At 36.5% G+C, this 19,274-nt stretch overlaps 2 protein-coding genes across 5 annotated transcripts in view; one reads left to right on the forward strand and one right to left on the reverse strand.

The window, feature by feature from the left end:
* BBS9 (Bardet-Biedl syndrome 9) overlaps positions 1-19,274 on the reverse strand; it is a 399,441-nt gene that overhangs the window by 313,828 nt on the left and 66,339 nt on the right. The gene's annotated exons all lie outside the window — the stretch shown is intronic.
* The window catches only part of LOC138693063 (chymotrypsin-1-like), a 58,650-nt gene that overhangs the window by 15,922 nt on the left and 23,454 nt on the right, over positions 1-19,274 (forward strand). Inside the window, exon 3 of one of the 2 annotated variants that reach the window (XM_069816632.1) lies at positions 18,225-18,316. In XM_069816632.1, coding sequence (XP_069672733.1) covers positions 18,225-18,316 — 92 coding nt within the window. Of the gene's footprint in view, positions 1-5,118; positions 5,353-18,224; positions 18,317-19,274 lie in introns of those variants that run through there. The other variant, XM_069816631.1, reaches the window with a different exon arrangement.

Consider the following 19,274-nt stretch of genomic DNA (forward strand, 5'->3'; position numbering starts at 1 on the left):
CCACTGACTGAATCCAGGTTCCCCATCGTGTAACAACCGGCTGAGGTGGGAGTGGTATGTCTGGAAAGTTCTCTCTGAATATTGAAATCCTGGATGGGGCTTTACAAAAACATTTTTTTGTGTTAGAAATAAACGAATTGACAAGTGGAAATTCATTCCGGATTGTTTCAGAAACCCTGTGAAGGCCATGTGCTAGACAGGTTACATGCGTGAGGTTAGGATAAAATGTTTTAAGAAGTGGAGCTGCAGCAACCATGTATGAGGCAGCATCAGTACAAAACAACAAAACTTTAGAATCGTCTATATTACCTGAGTATAAAGACTGTAGGCCTTTATTTACAAAATAAGCAATGGCTTGGCTATTCACTTTCGAAAGTTCCTTAACACATACGAGGTGTGGAATCGAAGGTCCATCAGGACTAAGTTTTCCTACTACCATATTTGCTATATACCTATTCATAGGATCTGAGGTTTCATCCATAGAGACCCATATGCAAGAATCACCTATATCCTCCCGAATGGAAGCTAAAGTTTCATTGTATATTCTGTCTAAGTAATTTTTTTCTTAGGGTCGACTCAGATAGGATATTTTGTTTGCAGTATTTTTGTAAAAACTGTCTTAAAACCGGATTTTCAATTGCATTCCAGGGAATGTTAGCAGCAACAAACGCTCGGTTAAATCAGCATAGAAATTGCTGCTGAGATTGGATGAAGTAGGCTGTGTTAGTATAGTTTGTTGCAGTTGATTTTTCTGCTGAGCTTTAGCCTTATGAGCCGCTCCTTGCACATGCTGCTTTAGGTGGCACTTCTTTTCTTGCGAAATCTAAAAATGTAAAGTAAACTGAATTAAAATAAAATCCTAATTGTTGTATTGCCGTATTTCTATCACAAAGTTAGTGGGTTCGAACAATCAAAATTTTAATGACCTGCAAGTACTTTAACTATCGGAATTTAAAAGGTTAAAGTGTAGTGGTCTTAAAAAGAATTATACCTCAGGATAGCTCAGTCAATGTATAAATATTATAGGCCTACTCATTAAAATTAATAGAATTTATGTATTTCAACTATTGTTACATACCTGTTTGCTACAAATCTTGCAGAATATTATTTTTCCATCATAAGTGAATTCTGAATATTCTGTTAGCCATTGCCGGATCAATGTAGATTTTGCACTTATATTTTTCGGCATTATAGCGTTAAACTTCACAGGAAAACGTCCTACCGCTCAAAACTTCTCAACACAAATAAGGTGAGGGAAAGAGCAACTGTTAACGAGCATTCAAATGAACCGTTGTTATTGAGATTCAATTGGACAAAAATACAAAGTTCCACTTATTGTTGCATTTCCTGGTAGTGTTAACACTAGGAGGGCCATTCTTTTAAATATTTTGTAACGGTTTACCCTACTAATTCGCAGTTTTACGACTTTTCATAAATATTTCAAAAACACTCTTTCTCCAAAAATTGTGATTTTATGACACTCTGAAGGGCAGTACAGCTAATCGGTTTCAGACCGAAAACAGTCATTTTTATAGTATAGTATATCTCTGAATCGGTAGCAGCACATGTAGTGAATGTTGCCTGCTTCAAAACTAAGGTTGGTTCTTTGTCGGCATTTATGCCTCCAAACATGTTAAATTCGGTGAAATCTATTGCGAGTGTCGTGAGATTCAAAACATTTTGTTTCCTTTATCAATGGTTTCATGGCCGGTGTGAAGCAAACTTTCCACTTTTTAAATGCCTTAAATTTCGCAGTGAATGCATGTATAAATTATAAAAAGTAAGAGTAAAATGCGAAACTTTACAGTGAGTTAGGCATTTTTAGGCGAATATTAACAAATTAGGCTCTAATAACCGTTTTAGGGCATTTTAGGGCACTATAAAACTCTTTGAATACCTTTCAATTTCCATGAAACACAAATATTAATAATTATTTTTACTTTTTTCCTAAAGAAACAAAATAGGCATTTGCCCTAGAATCCGATGTCTGGTAATAATATTGTAATTAACTATTTCAGCTCTATTTTTCCGCATTGCTAATTTTTTTCCGTAAAAAATGAATATATTTTCTAGTAATTGTCACAACAAAAAAACTCTTCACTCTCTACAATTTAATTTCACTCCCGTCAACAATGGGATTTGCTCTCCACACAGTAACACAGCGTTCGTTATTGCACTCCACAAACGACAATGACAATTTACTTGGACTATTACGAACAACAATGAACTGTTAATCTTAACTAGAATTCACAAAGCACTATTTACAACACAGAACTGTCAGTTCTCAGTTCACAGCTCGTTTGTCTTGGCTAGTTCTTCTAGCTCAGTCACTCGCGTTCACAGAATCTCGAACCCCAGACCTTCAGAGACAGTCCACTGTACTCGAACTCAGGTCCCACCAACTGCGGTCCATTGCACTCGAACTCAGGCCTTCGGATGCTGACACAGTTGCGGACGCACACTCAAGTCGAACTTCGGTACACAAGACTGGCTGGATTGCTCTGTTCACTGGCTTACTGACTGAACTAATCATGAATGACTCTCTCGCGTTCACTTGCGCGTTGTATTTATAACTAAGCCATAGTTTCTGGAGAGTTCGCCAAAGATTCCACTCTCGAATAATCTGAATTTCCACTTCGACGGACTTCTGGACGATTCGGGAGGGTCCGTCCCCCCTTCACTCCGCACGTAGCAGTTTGCTTCCATCCTCACTCGGCAGGTAGCAGATGCGCGCGCAACCTCCCCTCGCCGCGTTGCCGTAATACACACCCTCTGCCCTCTCAGCATGCAGATGCTCCCCGTCTGCCGCGCGCCCTTCCTCCGTCGGTCGTGAGATCGAACCTCACGTCGCCGTCACAACACTTTACCGCTGTTTTTTTTTTCAATTACTTACTTACTTATGGATTTTAAGGATTCCTGAGGTTCATTTCCGCCCCCTCACAAGCCCGCCATCGGTCCCTATCCTGAGCAAGATTAAACCTCCCACAAATCAATTTTAATACTATCCTCCCATCTACGTCTCAGCCCCCCCATAGACATTTTTTGAGGCTTCGTAACAAGCTGTTTTTTACGGTGATGGGTTGTTAGCCCTTCGCTCAACCCCCAAGCTCAAGGACCACCCCTTATCGGATCTCTGCGACTGCTTATTCAATATACATAGGCTTTTCCAATACATCTTAAATGGATTTTTACCCCAATTTAAATGCAATCAAATTACAGCACTTGGATATATCAGTATTGTGACTCAAATTTAACGAACATTTAACATTGAATAAGTAGACCATAAAGCTGAAGTCTTCATTAATTTAGATTTTTCTAGGAAATACTCCAACATAACATTTCGTATAATTGTGAACTATTGGTATTCCCTCTTATAGGCCTATCATTTTCTAGATTTTTCATGAAGCAACTGGTTTATCACTCTCTTTGCTGCTTCAGCAATATCTAGTGCAGTTCCCTCAATTCCTTTTCACTTTCATGAATTTCCATAATAATTTGCATTATTTTCCGCATTATTGAAATAAACGGAAGAGATGCGTTATAGGACCCACCCTAAATGTAAGAATATGCAAAGCTGCAAAAAGGTCTACAGAAGTAGCGTTTCGATCAATTAAATTATCGATATATTATATCGTTTCTATTATGATGCCAACCAACGAATATTGTTGTAAAATAGTTTGATTTTAATCATGCGGCAATTTCGAATGTTACAGTTAAATATAAAAAATAAATAGATCACATTATTCCTGTTGGCTTAAAATGTATGCCTAGAATTGTAAATTATGAAATTATAAAGAGAACCATTTTACTTGCTCTATCCATGAATACAGATATGTTCTATGGTTTTTTTATGTGATTGTGGTTTATTTAGGAGTGAAATGTTCTGTAAAACATGTAATTGCGGGATGAGTTTGAAGAAATGTAAAAGTAAACGAGATGCACTCATGTGGAGATGTCAATGGAAAATGCTAGGTGTTAAATGATAAACAAAGGAACATCGTGTCTTAGCACTCTGTGAAATCACTTGGATAACGGAGAAAATGAAACGGAACATCACCAGTGAGGTCCATGGTAAAATGCTTGCTTTTACACCAATTGTTTTGTTTAATTTTTTGGAAAAATACTACCTAGTAAAAAAAAGTGTTTTTGTGAAATACTAGTACTAGTACTTGTAGTATGAATAGAGTAAAATTAGTATTTTACGTGGTAAAATGTTTTAAGTTTTAAGTTCAGTTTTGGTTTATTTCTTTAAATTAATTTTGAATGAAATATAATACATCAAAGGTAACTAATATGAACTTAATTTCATTGTTGTTTTCATTAAATGATACATGTTTGTAGTATGCTTTAATTTTGTTTAGATGGCATACTTGATATAATTATCGAAAGTATACAATATATAATCGATACTATGAAATACTCGGGGTGGGTCCTATAATGCATCTGTTCCAAATAAAGTTAAAACAAAAGCAACGATTACTAATTAAAAAGGTTATCTGACCATGGCAATAAACTAACAAATGCTGATCGATTTGCGTCTTCTAGGATCGTGAGTTTAAGCGAAATATTGTAACTATCTACTATGCATTTTTATGTTATAAAATTAAGGTAGTATAAAACAGCATATAACCTACGTGTAGAAAAGCTGATTGCAATCCTCGTATGATATGCAATCTGGTGAACTTCGGGTTGCAACCAACGACACACATTATGTCTAAATGCAAGCCTTTCTACACTAGTATTACAATATACGTACTTTTTCATACTCTATACTGATAAGTGTTCTACATTTAGTCATAAGTAGACCGCGGATCTTCATGCGGTTGGATGTTTTTACTGATTTGGCATATTGGAAAAGTAGAAGTGGATCTCTCTCGATCATGATTTTTATGTCGGAATGAAGAAAACTTTAATTTGCAAAATGCATATTTCTACGGTTTTCTCTTTTAAACGCATACATACTTTCTTTTTGCATATTTAGAAGAATAAATTAGCATCTTTCTTGTTTTCCCCCATTTATTATTCAGAAAATAAACTATAATCATTAAGGAAGGTGGAAATTGTGAAATTACAACATTCGTTATTTTTTCGCATTTTTTAAATGTTTTCTGTTCAAAGGGCGACTCTGGAGGGCCCATGATGGTGGGAAATGTCCAGTGGGGCATGATATATGAAGGTACTCACAACTGCACAGGATGGGGTCCAATTAAGATCCTGGAAGTATCTCGCTTTACGAAGTGGATTAGACGCTTCAGCAAGATTCCACGTCAGAAGAACTGAATCAGGACATCCACAACACTGTTTGCAATGCTTATATTGAAGTTTTAAAGTAAAAGATTATTACTTCTCTAAGTTGTTGACTTTTTATTTCTGTTGGTCGGTCAGAAACAATGTCTGAACTCAGTGACACAAAGCAGCAATCAGAACAGCAAAGAGTTTCATGGAGGTCATTACTGTAAATATCGTGATTTCTGAACACAAGAAAGTAGCAATTGCGTCAATCATCAGACAGTAATGTCTCGTGGCACACATAGCGGCGTTGCAACACTATCGATATACTGTAAGTAGGCCTATAATGCAATATCGATGCATAACTTGGGATATCGACTATTGGATTCCATATTGAGATTTCGATATTTTCCTTGTATCGACAGAAAAATAGCTACCTGCGTACTCGTATATCGAAACAAAAGAATTGAAAGCGGGAAGAAGAATCTTATTTGTAGTTAACCATAGTAAGCTATTGGTCTTGTGATTAAACAGCTAAAATGTCTCCTCCCACAAGTAAATTGTGGAATTATTTCCGCAAGAAGGCTGTGTGGACGGAAATCATGGCAGAGAAAAGCTTTTCGGGTGGAAGTTGAGTAACATGGAATTCAATATCGAATTGAATTGAAAGAGGAGAACTGGGAGGACAAATTTAAAAAGGTACGTAAAACGCGTCCTTGCAAGGGTTTCGGGGCTGTAAGAAACTAAATATGTGAGCTCCAAGCCTGTTGGCCACTCGTCTCACTCCGGGTTACGCTGCTCCACTGAAGGAGCTCTAGAAAAGTTTGAAGGGGAAAACCGAATTTGGACGTAACCTCTTCGGTATCACATACGCGAGGGGAGGGAATGTGATCAAAGTGATCACGGAACGGGACGAGGAAGAAATGGCTGGTGTAAATCTGCACATTGAAAGGAACTGTGTCATTTCGCAGTGCAGGAGGAGTCGAGAAGACTCGTTTGTTTGCCGTTAGGTTGGCAGGCGTAATCTTGCACATTGTAAGAGCTTTGCCATTTAGCTTCAATATCGATAAGAAATATCGCTTAAAATACAACATCGGAACTGTGTACTTTTTGGAGACAAAATTTCCGTATCTGCTAATTTTTCAGTGAAGGAAATGGACTTGAGACACACTCATGAATATTCATGTAAAGTAATGCTGAAAATATCCAATGAGTGGAGCATCGAAAAAAAATAAATACAAGCATCTTCACCGATAATGAACCCAATATAGTGCAATTGCTGTTTAATTAATTATAGAGATACCTATTGATCCTTTAGCTATCTATACTATCCTTTCGAAATTATGGGACTATCGATATTGATTATGCGATTCAGTATCGTTACTAAGGTAAGTACGTTCATCAAGGTGTTCTCAATTAAATTTAATTCAAAATGAAGTTCGGTTATCAACATTTTGGTTGATTCTTTAACGACGTTGTATCAGATAGCCTACTCGATTATTTCGCGTGGATTGGATTGGTGATATCGAGATGGTATTTGGTGAGAAGAGGCCGAGGGTTCGCCATAGATTACCCGACATACTCCTGAAAGTTGGGGAAAACCTCGGAAAAATAGCCAACCAGGTAATCACCCCCAAGCAAGAATTTAAACAGCAAAATATACTAAAAGCAATAAGAACTTCGTCTTATCATACACTTCTCTGTATAGGCTAATCAAAATTAACTTATTCTTCTTTTCTGGTTGTTTTTCACATATGAAATCGACAGTGACGCAAAGAAGACATGACTACAGCGTACTGGATAGCGATGTATAGGGAAGAAGTAGTTGTCAACTGGTGTCGGAATACTTTACGAAATTAGGCGCGACTCTTCACGAGGAATTACACTAGTTAATGGATCTGGCTGCCATAGAAGCTAAAACTACAGAGACATCATTTTATTTTTACAAACATTTTTAATATTAACCTGGCTATATCTTTGAATTAAAGATCTAGAACAGGAATCACCGCTTGCTTCCCCTTCCAAGATTGGAGTTCGATGATACTGGCGTAAAATATAAATCACTTTACTAGGTATAGGAGGGAAGAAAAGTAGTTCATCCATTTATGGTAACTGGGAAATATCTCAATTTTGAGTTTGATAATTTTCATTAGCTTTTTGTTTAATCAAAATACAGTACTGTATTAACACTTAGTGTTTTTACTCACGAATTGAGCTATTCAATCGGACGTATTAATTATGCAGTGTATATTGTACTGTTACAGCACATTAGCGTGCAATATAGAGAATGAAGTTAAATTGAAAAATAATCATAATATGGATATAAAATACATTTTTAAAATGGTTGCCGATCATTTCGATACAGGCTTCAGTTCTTTTGTGCCTATTACTGCACTATAGACTATTGTACCTAATTCCAATTACCAGTTTCGTCCTTCGTACGAGTAACTCATGTTGAAATAATTCTGTACCTACTCTATAAAAGGGTACTTTATGTACTGTAAATTTAATCTTCACTTCTGCCCGAACCAAAAAGATAAAATTACTCAGAAATGCTATCTATTGTCCGTCCAAGTGGTTATGTCGCAGGTTCGTAGAAAGAGGGGGATAACGTGACAGTTAATTACTTAACGAGGCCCTTTTACATAAGTTATTTTAAACAGTTGTATAATATTACGTAGACGTCCAATTCCTAACAGAAATTAATGTTTTCAGAAAAGAGTTAAGACAGACCAGCTACTAGACTTTACAGAGGGGCGAGCAGAAGCGGGTGAGGGAAATCGGGATGCGACGTAGGCAAACGGACGACAGTACCTATCCAAAAATATGATTCAATATTGAAAGCTCTTTCGTCACTGGAAAACGAAAACATATTTCTGAAACGTACTATAATCACTAACTCAGTACTGCATACGCGGCCTTGGCTCTGTGTGGCGAACGATTGTAAGTTTACTAGTAGAGGGGGTGGAAGTGAAGTTCAATCAAAAACTCAGGTACAATAAAAATTGAAGTAAAAATAAAATGATGTCCCTGTATAATTGCTGCTATGAATAGCTTTCTACAAACGAAAATCTTGATGTAGTCATGTGCATCGCTCAGGTTTAGGATGCGTGTTCGACTACTGCAGAGATGGTGTAGTTCAAACTTCAAACAATGGAGGAGAAATAGGTATCAGCTAGCCACAGTGCAAGCCACAGACTGAATCTAGTTGTGAATGATCTGAATTGTGTCCCAGAAATACGAAACACCATTTCTAAGGAAGGAGTATGCCCCGAAAATCTCATATGCTTTTTACACACGTTGAGCTCAGAAATGAAGACATAAAGCCATGTTCAAGGAACTTTCATGAGCATCGTCCAAGCACTGCAAATTCTTCTTTGTATGTATTTATTCACACTGCAAATGGGTATATACCCGGTGGCAGTGGTAGCTAATTACACTCAATAATGACAATTAATAATAAACACAACTAATAAAAAACAATAATTAATAATAATAATAATAATAATAATAATAATAATAATAATAATAACAAGGAGCATCCTAAATTAAAATGAAGCATGGTCACTTAAAATAACATTTAAAGTAAATCTAATTTGAATCTTAACCCTAAGCTCGAACTAAGACCCACGAGTCTGGCAGGTTCACATCTGCACAAGTACCTTTCGGCACTACACTTATTTCGCTGTCAACTCACTCACTGCATTGATTCTACCTGATTTCACTAACACTTCTAACCATTTCACTGTTCGAATACTTTGCACAGTCACTTCACTGACGCCAACACACTTCACTTACACAATAGACTTCACTGACACTACACACTTCACTGACACAAAACACTTCCTCACTGATAGAACACTTCAAATAACAAGACATCAATTACACCCTTTAACTAATGTGTATAATATACTACCGTCTATTAGTAAAGTACTTAAGCCTATTTTTAAATACATTTTTGGTCATTGGTAAAGCCTTTAGTAAGTCTGCAGGTAAAGCATTCCATCCTTGATAATACGATTGAGAAAAAAGTTTCCATTGTCCGTCCTCTGTCTTCTTTCCCTCAATTTATGTGAGTGGTCGTTCCCTTAAAGGTAATTTGGCGGCTGCAACCTATTTTTTATTTCGCTCCAGGCAGGCTCACCTCTGTATGTTTTGAACATTGCGCATAATCGAATTCGCATTCTCCGGTCCGTGAGTGTGTCCCATTTTAATGGTGAATTATTACGACAACACTTGAGAGGCCGTTTTTGAATCTTTTCCAGTGTCTTAATATGTTCTAATCTGTAAGATCCCAACATGCAGCACCATATTACATTACTGGACGAACTAGTGATTTATATGCAATCTCTTTGGATTTATCAGAGCCTTTCCTTAGTACCCTCATCACAAAGTGTAACGCCCTCCATGCCTTTCCTGCTTTGTCAGTAACGTGTTCCCCCCAGCCGAGATCCCTGCTAAATGTTATTCCTAGGTATTTACATTTGTTAACTTCCGGAATGGTTTCACCCCCTAACATATACGATGCATCATAAGATAGCGACACTGAAACTACGGAAGTCATTTGAACTGCATTTTAAAATACCTAATTCAATGTCTGCTTCGGTCTCATAGCAAAGTATTTCTCACTGCTATATCCTACAGCAAATGCTTCAGAATCGGAAACAGATGTATTACAGTGTGACATTTAAATTAAAAATACTAGTTATAGTACAGAACCTCCACGTAGGTGTAAATCACTAAATCTTTTAGTTTCCACTAACGTAACAGATCATTAGAGTAAAATTACAAAATTTCAATCAGAATAGGAAGACAAAAACAATGTTCAAATCCTCCAGTGTCAAAGTACCAAATGTTGGAATTTATCGGAAGCAATGATCTTCGGACGAAGATTTGTCGCTTTTATCACTATTTTTATTACATCTTTGTTTTATGTTGAACATTTCATTAGAAGATTTTAGAAAACGAAATTCTTTAATATTATTTCAATGGTGATAAAATTGTACTTCGGTACATCGCAATAGTACCTACATTTTTGTTTCAAATTCCATCTGTCTAACACTAGGGTATAACTTCACAGAAGAGCAAACAAAAGAAGTTATTATGAACACGTACATTGTTGATAATAATTTTAATTTACAAAACTTACCACCAGGGTGGTCTGTCTAAAACGACAAAATATACATAAAATGTAATAATACTAAATAATAAAGGAGTACATAAACATAAATTTACGGTACACACAACAAATGTATAAATCATTGAAATTATGTGCTGGTATTATATAAATGATATTAAAAATCTGAATAGATGACTGAAGGACCACAAGGGTAATTTTTTGTGCGAGATCGTGCGTATTTGCTTGGTTTCCGCACAAAACCAATCCGCTGAAAGTCTAAAATTCCACATTCAGTATTCCCAACCGAACACATAATAATTTCCCTCTTCTTACCGCTTAAGTGACATATTGATTTTACTGCTTTAGGCTTTTAACATATTATTTTTAGAGACGTTCAATATAGTAATAATTATAAATTGGAAACTTACCACTGCAATTTCACATAAATTGCACTGTTAATTATTGTTTTTAAATATTTGCAAAAATTAAGTAAACTCTACAACTCCACTAAAGTTACTGCATTCGTGATGCAAGTAACATTAAGGAAGCCGTGAAAAAATCAACAAGATTCCAGACTCATAGACTGGGGAAATAAAAAAGACAGACCTATATCACGGCCTGCTGGAGTATAGTAAACACAGAAAACATTTTAAAGCAACAATGTTGAAGATAGATATTTTTGTTTTTCAAATTTGCCAAAATGGAGATTTCATTGCAACTAATTAGAAATTCCTATTTCAGGTATGTAATAAAGGATCTTCGCCCAAAATAATGTACGATACACGAGCGGTATGTTTTCAATCAATTCTCGGAAATTAAAAAAGCTCAACTACGTTTCGCTTTTTCAAACTTTTCCTCGAACATGAAAACTTCAACATACCGCTCTTGTAACGCATATTACTATTACAGATTGTTCTCGGAAAATTAAATCGTTCACAAAAATTAAAAAAAGAAAAAATATTTTGTTAAGCTTCCAATGAATAGTCCCATAATTTCAATTGTCTCCAGTGATAATTTTTTAAGAAGTCAGATGTTGGTCCATAAATTTGTTTCGCCTATTTGTCGACTTCCAAAAGATGGTTACTGCAGAGTTCGAATCGTATTGTTTGATCCCCATATTCCTATTGCGGTCAACAGCAATTATGTAACTCCCATTGGAAGCGACACAGTGGAATTCTTCATAAACTTCTAGGTTGCTGTCGCTGATCTTGATGGCAGATGCTATTTTGCCCATTATCAAAAATGATGCCTGGTGTTTCGGAGGAAATCTCCATAGTGACAAAAGCCAAGAACATGAGGTAGGGTTTCGTGCTGGTCACACGAAAACAAGAAAAAAAAAACAGTGATCCATATACAAGAAAAATTAATTCCATTTCACGCTGGGGATTGAACCATAGCCTGCAGAATGTACAGGGAGATACGACGGAGCTCAAGCCTCTGTAATTAATGCAGCAAATATGCAACGAATTATTTAAATTCCAATACTTCATTTCAATTAAAATACGACCTTACATTAACGACGAGCATCGGCAGACGTAAAGTGTTCTTTGTGAGTGATATATATCAAGTAATATTTTAATGGTGATCGTAAATTTAAAATTAATTAACGGTGACGAAATAACAAGGATTATACAATCAACTTAATTATGTCTTAAGCATGGATATAGCCGAAGTTGCAGATATACTATATAATTATAATTCTTCAGAATACTTCTTATGGGCAGATAGACATGAAGCAATATATCCTATTTCTTGCTTTATGCATAAATCCAGGTACGAAGATTTACTGTTATTATTATTATTATTATTATTATTATCAGTAACCAAGCGAGTAGAGCAACAAGTTAATATTACTAAATTCAATATTTTGAAATTAAAGGACGAGGAAGCTAAGCAAAATTATCAGGTCGAAATTTCAAATAGGTTTGCCACTTTAGAAAGTTCCGACGAAGTTGAGAAAGAATTAGATGTTAATAGCGTGTGGGAAAATATCAGAGATAGTATCAAAATTGCAGCTGAGCAGAGCATAGGTTATTATGAAACTAAGAAAAAGAAACCGTGGTTTGATGAAGATTGTTGCATGGTAGTAGAAAGAAGGAAACAGGCAAAATTGAAATTCTTACAGGATCCAGTTGAGGAGAAGAGAGATAATTATTTCAATGAAAGACGGGAAGCAAGTCGTACACTTAGGAATAAAAAGAGAGGTTACTTGAAGGAAAAACTGAATGAGGTAGAAACAAATAGTAAGAATAAAAACATTCGAGATTTATATAAGGGTATAAAGGAATTTAAGAACGGATATCAGCCAAGGGTAAACGTGATCAAGGATGAGAATGGTGACTTGCTTGCAGACTCTCCATCAATCCTAAACAGATGGAAAAACTATTTTGCGCAACTACTAAATGTACATAGGCCAAATAGAAATGATCGGGACGAAATTCAAATACAAACTGCTGAGCAATTTATACCCGAACCCACGCTTTCAGAAGTCGAAATTGCGATAGAAAATCTGAAAAAGTACAAGTCTCCAGGTATCGATCAAATTCCAGCAGAATTAATACAAGAGGGTGGGAGTGCATTATATAGCGAAATTTATAAACTTGTACTTGCTATTTGGGAAAAGGAAATTGTACCAGAACAATGGAAGGAGTCCATAATTGTACCTATTTTTAAAAAGGGGGACAAAACCAACTGTGGTAACTTTCGAGGAATATCACTTTTGTTGACGTCGTACAAAATTTTGTCCAATATTCTTTTGAGGAGATTAACTCCGTACGTAGATGAAATTATTGGGGATCATCAGTGCGGTTTTCGGCGTAATAGATCGACTATTGATCAGATTTTTTGTATTCGGCAGATAATGGAGAAAAAATGGGAGTATAAGGGTACAGTACATCAGTTATTCATAGATTTCAAAAAGGCTTATGACTCGGTTAAGAGGGAAGTATTATATGATATTCTTATTGAATTTGGTATTCCCAAGAAACTAGTTCGATTAATTAAAATGTGTCTCAGTGAAACATACAGCAGAGACGTATAGGTCAGTTTCTATCTGATGCTTTTCCAATTCACTGCGGGCTAAAGCAGGGAGATGCACTATCACCTTTACTTTTTAACTTCGCTTTAGAATATGCCATTAGGAAAGTTCAGGATAACAGGCAGGGTTTGGAATTGAACGGGCTACATCAGCTTCTTGTCTATGCAGATGACGTGAATATGTTAGGAGAAAATACACAAACGGTTAGGGAAAACACGGAAATTTTACTTGAAGCAAGTAAAGCGATCGGTTTGGAAGTAAATCCCGAAAAGACAAAGTATATGATTATGTCTCGTGACGGGAATATTGTACGAAATGGAAATATAAATATTGGAGATTTATCCTTCGAAGAGGTGGAAAAATTCAAATATCTTGGAGCAACAGTAACAAATATAAATGACACTCGGGAGGAAATTAAACGCAGAATAAATATGGGAAATGCGTGTTATTATTCGGTTGAGAAGCTCTTATCTTCCAGTCTGCTGTCCAAAAATCTGAAAGTTAGAATTTATAAAACAGTTATATTACCGGTTCTTCTATATGGCTGTGAAACTTGGACTCTCACTCTGAGAGAGGAACATAGGTTAAGGGTGTTTGAGAATAAGGTGCTTAGGAAAATATTTGGGGCTAAGCGGGATGAAGTTACAGGAGAATGGAGAAAGTTACACAACACAGAACTGCACGCATTGTATTCTTCACCTGACATAATTAGGAACTTGAAATCCAGACGTTTGAGATGGGCAGGGCATGTAGCACGTATGGGCGAATCCAGAAATGCATATAGAGTGTTAGTTGGGAGACCGGAGGGAAAAAGACCTTTAGGGAGGCCGAGACGTAGATGGGAGGATAATATTAAAATGGATTTGAGGGAGGTGGGATATGATGATAGAGACTGGCTTAATCTTGCACAGGATAGGGACCGATGGCGGGCTTATGTGAGGGCGGCAATGAACCTTCGGGTTCCTTAAAAGCCATTTGTAAGTAAGTAAGTAAGTAATTATTATTATTATTATTATTATTATTATTATTATTATTATTATTATTATTATTATTATTATTAAACTTTACTTACACACGCTTTAACATCTGTGACAATATCGCGTGTTTAGAATTTGTGTGTAGGTATACCTGTAGACCGTTTCCACTATTGTCGAGTTCCTGTTTCTATTGTGTGTGTAGTAGTAGTAGTAGTAGTAGTAGTAGTAGTAGTAGTAGTAGTAGTAGTAGTAGTAGTAGTAGTAGTAGTAGTAGTAGTAGTAGTAGTAGTAGTAGTAGTAGTAGGTTTATTTTGCGTGGCAGAGTTAAGGCCATTAGGCGTTCTCTTCCACTTAACGAGGTTTCAATAATATACATGAAATACAAAATTAGATCACAAAACAACACAAAAGAAAATACCTTAGAAATTACATAAAATATAGTAGAAAATTACAATAGTCAAGATCAGTTACATAATATAAAATTACAAATAGTCAAGATCAGTTACATAATATAAAATTACAAATAGTCAAAATCGGTTACATAATATATAAAATAAAGCAGAAAATTACACATAATCAAAATCAGTTACATAACATAAGGGGAATATACACACTCACACACCCACACAAACACACAATTTATAAGACCTAAAATACCCGATATAAATTTGACGATTAATTCACTTGAGATATAGGCCTATTTTACAGTTAATATACTAATAGGAGAATACATGTGGGTTACAAGACAGAAAATGTTGATTAACAAAGTCGTACTAAATGGCATACAAACACAAATGATTAAGTAATATATCAAGAGAATAAAAACAAGAAAAGAGAAAAAAAAGAAGACGAGAGAGGAGAAAGAATAACAATTTGGTCATATATGGCTGTTTAGAAACTTCCGCAAGAGTCTAGTTCTGTTCATTAAAAACATTTCTAAGTAGAGTGTACTTAAAAGATTTTAGACTCCGACTGCTCCTGATTTCCTGTGACAAGGAATTCCAGGAACGTATTATGAAGGAAGCAGAGTAGAAAGATGTTTGATGGAATGGAATTGATAGAACAAGGTTATGCTGTGAACGTGTTGTAGGTGGCTTGTGTTCATGTAACTGATTGTACTAGGTTTTTGTAGGATATTTATGATATTGATGATTGAGAAGGTGATGAATCATTTCAGCATTTGCCTTTATGACAGAAGAAACCCATGAAAATCCCCAGTCTAATTGATCGGCCACGGGGTTTGAACCCTTGACCTCCCGAATGCGAGTCTCAAACGCTACCGTCTGAGCCAACTCGCTCGGTGATGTTAATTATTGTATAGTTGTGGGGCACTTATTTAAAATATCTATTTTGAACTTTGCGTTAGTCATACATATAGCACATCATTGCCATAGAAATACAGATAAATGAAGAGTATCTTGAGTAACTAGAATCATTTTCCAATGTTAATCTGGGATGTGATACGATTTTTTTATCTAAATTTGAAAAATTATAATAATCATGTGAACTTTTTCAAGTCTTAGGAAGATGATGATGATGATGATGATGATGATGATGATGATAACCCAGCATAAATCAAGCTTTTAGGTATAACTTCCTGTAAAGTTAATTTGAATAATTTCGAGGGAAAGCTTGATTTGCATAACACACGTCACTGTACGTAATAGTAAACCACACAGAGTCAGTGTGCACTCAATGTTGGTTGCTTGACGGTTGTCAGCCCACTTTGAGGTCTGTGGATATAGAGGGGAAAAATTGGATCGGTGTCGGGTAGGGTTCCAGGGTAGCCCAATTGGGAGAGCGTTGGTACGTTTAACCAAAGGTCCCGGGTTCGATACCCGGCCACGGAACAATTTTTCCCTCGAAATCATTCAAATTAACTTTACAGGGATTATACCTGAAAGCTTGATTTGCAAAATAGCTCTTTCTGTTAAGCCTTCCAACGGAGGAGAGTTTTTTTAAAGCGTTATGATCAAGGTGGCTGAAATAATTTGTCCAATGAAAGTTGTTAATTAATTTTCAGAACTGCTCTTTCTCGACTAAATATCCAGAAGAGAATTCAGGAGATTTCTGATTGTGTTCATGAGAAATATTTAAAAAAAAAAAAGCAAGAAAATTTATACACACATACTCGTATTATTGGCTCTTGATGACAGTATTGATATTACTGATACAGCAAAGCTTGTTTTTTTATGAGAGGCTTCGTAAAGAACTCAATGCTAGTGCCCGAACCACCACTGGTTGTAGTTTTCATGCCAAGTACCTCTCCCCCGTCCCTTTACTTCCCTCTCGCGTGTAATCACTGCGGTTCGAGTTTTGGTCACCTCTGACCTGTGCACTTGCAGGCTGCCGTACTCCTGTGTTTACTTACCCCTGGGGTGGCTGAGTGGTCAGACCTCCTGTCTGTCACGAAGACGACTCGGATTCGAGTCCCGGTCAGGTCCGCAGTGACACTTGTGACGGACGAGGTCGCAGTTGAGGTTTTTCTCGGGGTCTCCCGTTTTTCCCATTTTACGCGTCACCATTTCCCCATTTCGTCATCATTCCATAGCGTTTTCGATCGCCCGCGCCGGCTGCGACGCAAGGAGTGGGATGGTCTAGGGACGAGGGGATACCTACTCGAAACCTGGGTACACAGCGAACCTTAGTGTAGTCAGCCGGTCTGGGTTTGGGGATGCGCCTAGCTTGAGGGTTAGCGCAATAGATCATAACAGGTCACAGTGCTGGGCCATAGTGCCTCCCTCCCGAAATTCCATTCCACGTGTTTACTTTTCCATTAATATTGTCTGACCTCTTGTATTAGTAATATGCGTTACAAGAGCGGTATATTGAACATACCGCTCGTGTATCGTACATTATTTTGTGCGAAGATCGTTTACTACATACCTGAAAGAGGAATTTCTAATTAGTTGCAATGAAATCTCCATCTTGGGTTCTGTTCAATGACGGCAACTTTGGAAAACAAATATATCTATCTTCAACATTGTTCCAATAAAATGTTTTCTGTGTTTACTATACTCCCCCAGTCTATAAATGCGAACTTAAAACAAACGGTAAGGTTATGTAATGATTTATTTTTCATTTTAATATTTTAACAATATTATTTATATAGCATATTGCAGTAATAACATCGCCATCTGGAATCTTGTTAATTTTTTCACGGCTTCCTTAATGTTACTTGCATTACAAATGCAGTAACTTTTGTGGTGTTGTAGAGTTTACTTAATTTTTGCAAATATTTAAAAACAATAATTAACAGTGCAATTTAGGTGAAATTGCAGTGGTAAGTTTCCAATTTATAATTATTACTATGTTAAACATCTCTAAAAATAATATGTTAAAAGCCTAAAGCAGTAAAATGAATATGGCGCTTAAGCGGTAAGAAGAGGGAAATTGTTATGTGTGTTACGTTGGGAATACTGAATGTGGTATTTCTCACTTACCGCGTATTGGTTTTGTGCGGAAAGCAAGCAAATACGGACGTTCTCGCACAAAATAGATATTACACGCTTACAGCATTTCTCGTTGTCTGGAATGTACTTACAGATTTCAGCTTAGCAGAAGAAACACAAAATCCTTTACAACCGAGAATAATTGGTGGAAGGAACGCCACGCAGATTGAGTTCCCATTTGTGGTAAGCATAATTTACTACACTTGCTTTCTTTATACCAAAAGATGCAGCTATCTCAGTTTTAAATGACCAAAAATGAAATGTTTTTCTTTTGACCTCACCGATTTAATTGTGGTATTATTCGCAGAATTAAAAACCAATAAAATTGTTTCGAAACGTGCACGACATACAAAGACGAAGTATGTGTCATTTTCTTACTGGTAACGCATGTTTTTGTTTTACTGTTCCAGGTGGCTCTTTTATTAGATAGAGATTTCACGTGTTCAGGCTCGATTATCAACCAGTATAAGGTGCTCACGGCAGCTCACTGTATTAACGACACGTAAGTGATTTCTACCATTTGTGTGTATACCGGGAATTTTTGTAGCGCATACCCAAGTACGTCTATGTACTATAGCCTATTATTAACTTTACACTGATCTAGTGAAAATTTCCCTGCACAACGTACACCCCTGACTGTCCATTTCTCTTACGCTTACTCTAACCACAGCACTCGGAATGTGCAATCTGACAGACAACAATTCGTAACTTTGCCCGCTTTTTTCACATGCCTAAAGTAGATTGAGTCCCGCGCCGTGGCGTCGCGCCTAGGACTCGTGTTACGGAATGCGCGCTGGTTCGAGTCCTCATGGGGGAAGAAATTTTCTCATGAAATTTCGGCCAGTGTATGGGACCGGTGCCCACCCAGCATCGTGATGCACTTGGGGAGTTACGATAGGTAGCGAAATCCGGTTGCGAATGCCAGCTATAACGGCTGGGGGGATCATCGTGCTAACCACACGATACCTCCATTCTGGTTGGATGATCGTCCACCTCTGCTTCGACATGTGGGCGTGAGGCCAGCAGCCGGCTGGTCGGTCTAGGCCCTTCACGGGCTGTAGCGCCACGGATTAAATAATTAAAGTAGATTGAAAACAGACTTTCATAAACTTCATGTTAGTGTGTTCAGTGCAATGTCAACTGTCAATAAAATGAATGAATGAGGTAACCTAGTGAAATACGTTTAACGGTCAGCAAACGTGCTCGATAGCGATCGAATTAAGAAATTATAAGTTTAACTTTCAATGTTGCTCTGAAGACTGGTGAAGAAACGTGGTAGTGTGTCAGGAAAAATGTCCTGCATATTTTCAAAATTAATTAACTTATTTATTTATTTATTTATTTATTTATTTATTTATTTATTTATTTATACTACCAGAATTAAATCAATAAGTATAAGAACAAAAATATATGTGGAAAACATAATAACAATAATAATAATAACAATAATAATAATAATA

Source organism: Periplaneta americana, chromosome 17 (assembly GCF_040183065.1).
Source record: "Periplaneta americana isolate PAMFEO1 chromosome 17, P.americana_PAMFEO1_priV1, whole genome shotgun sequence".
NCBI lineage: Eukaryota > Metazoa > Arthropoda > Insecta > Blattodea > Blattidae > Periplaneta > Periplaneta americana.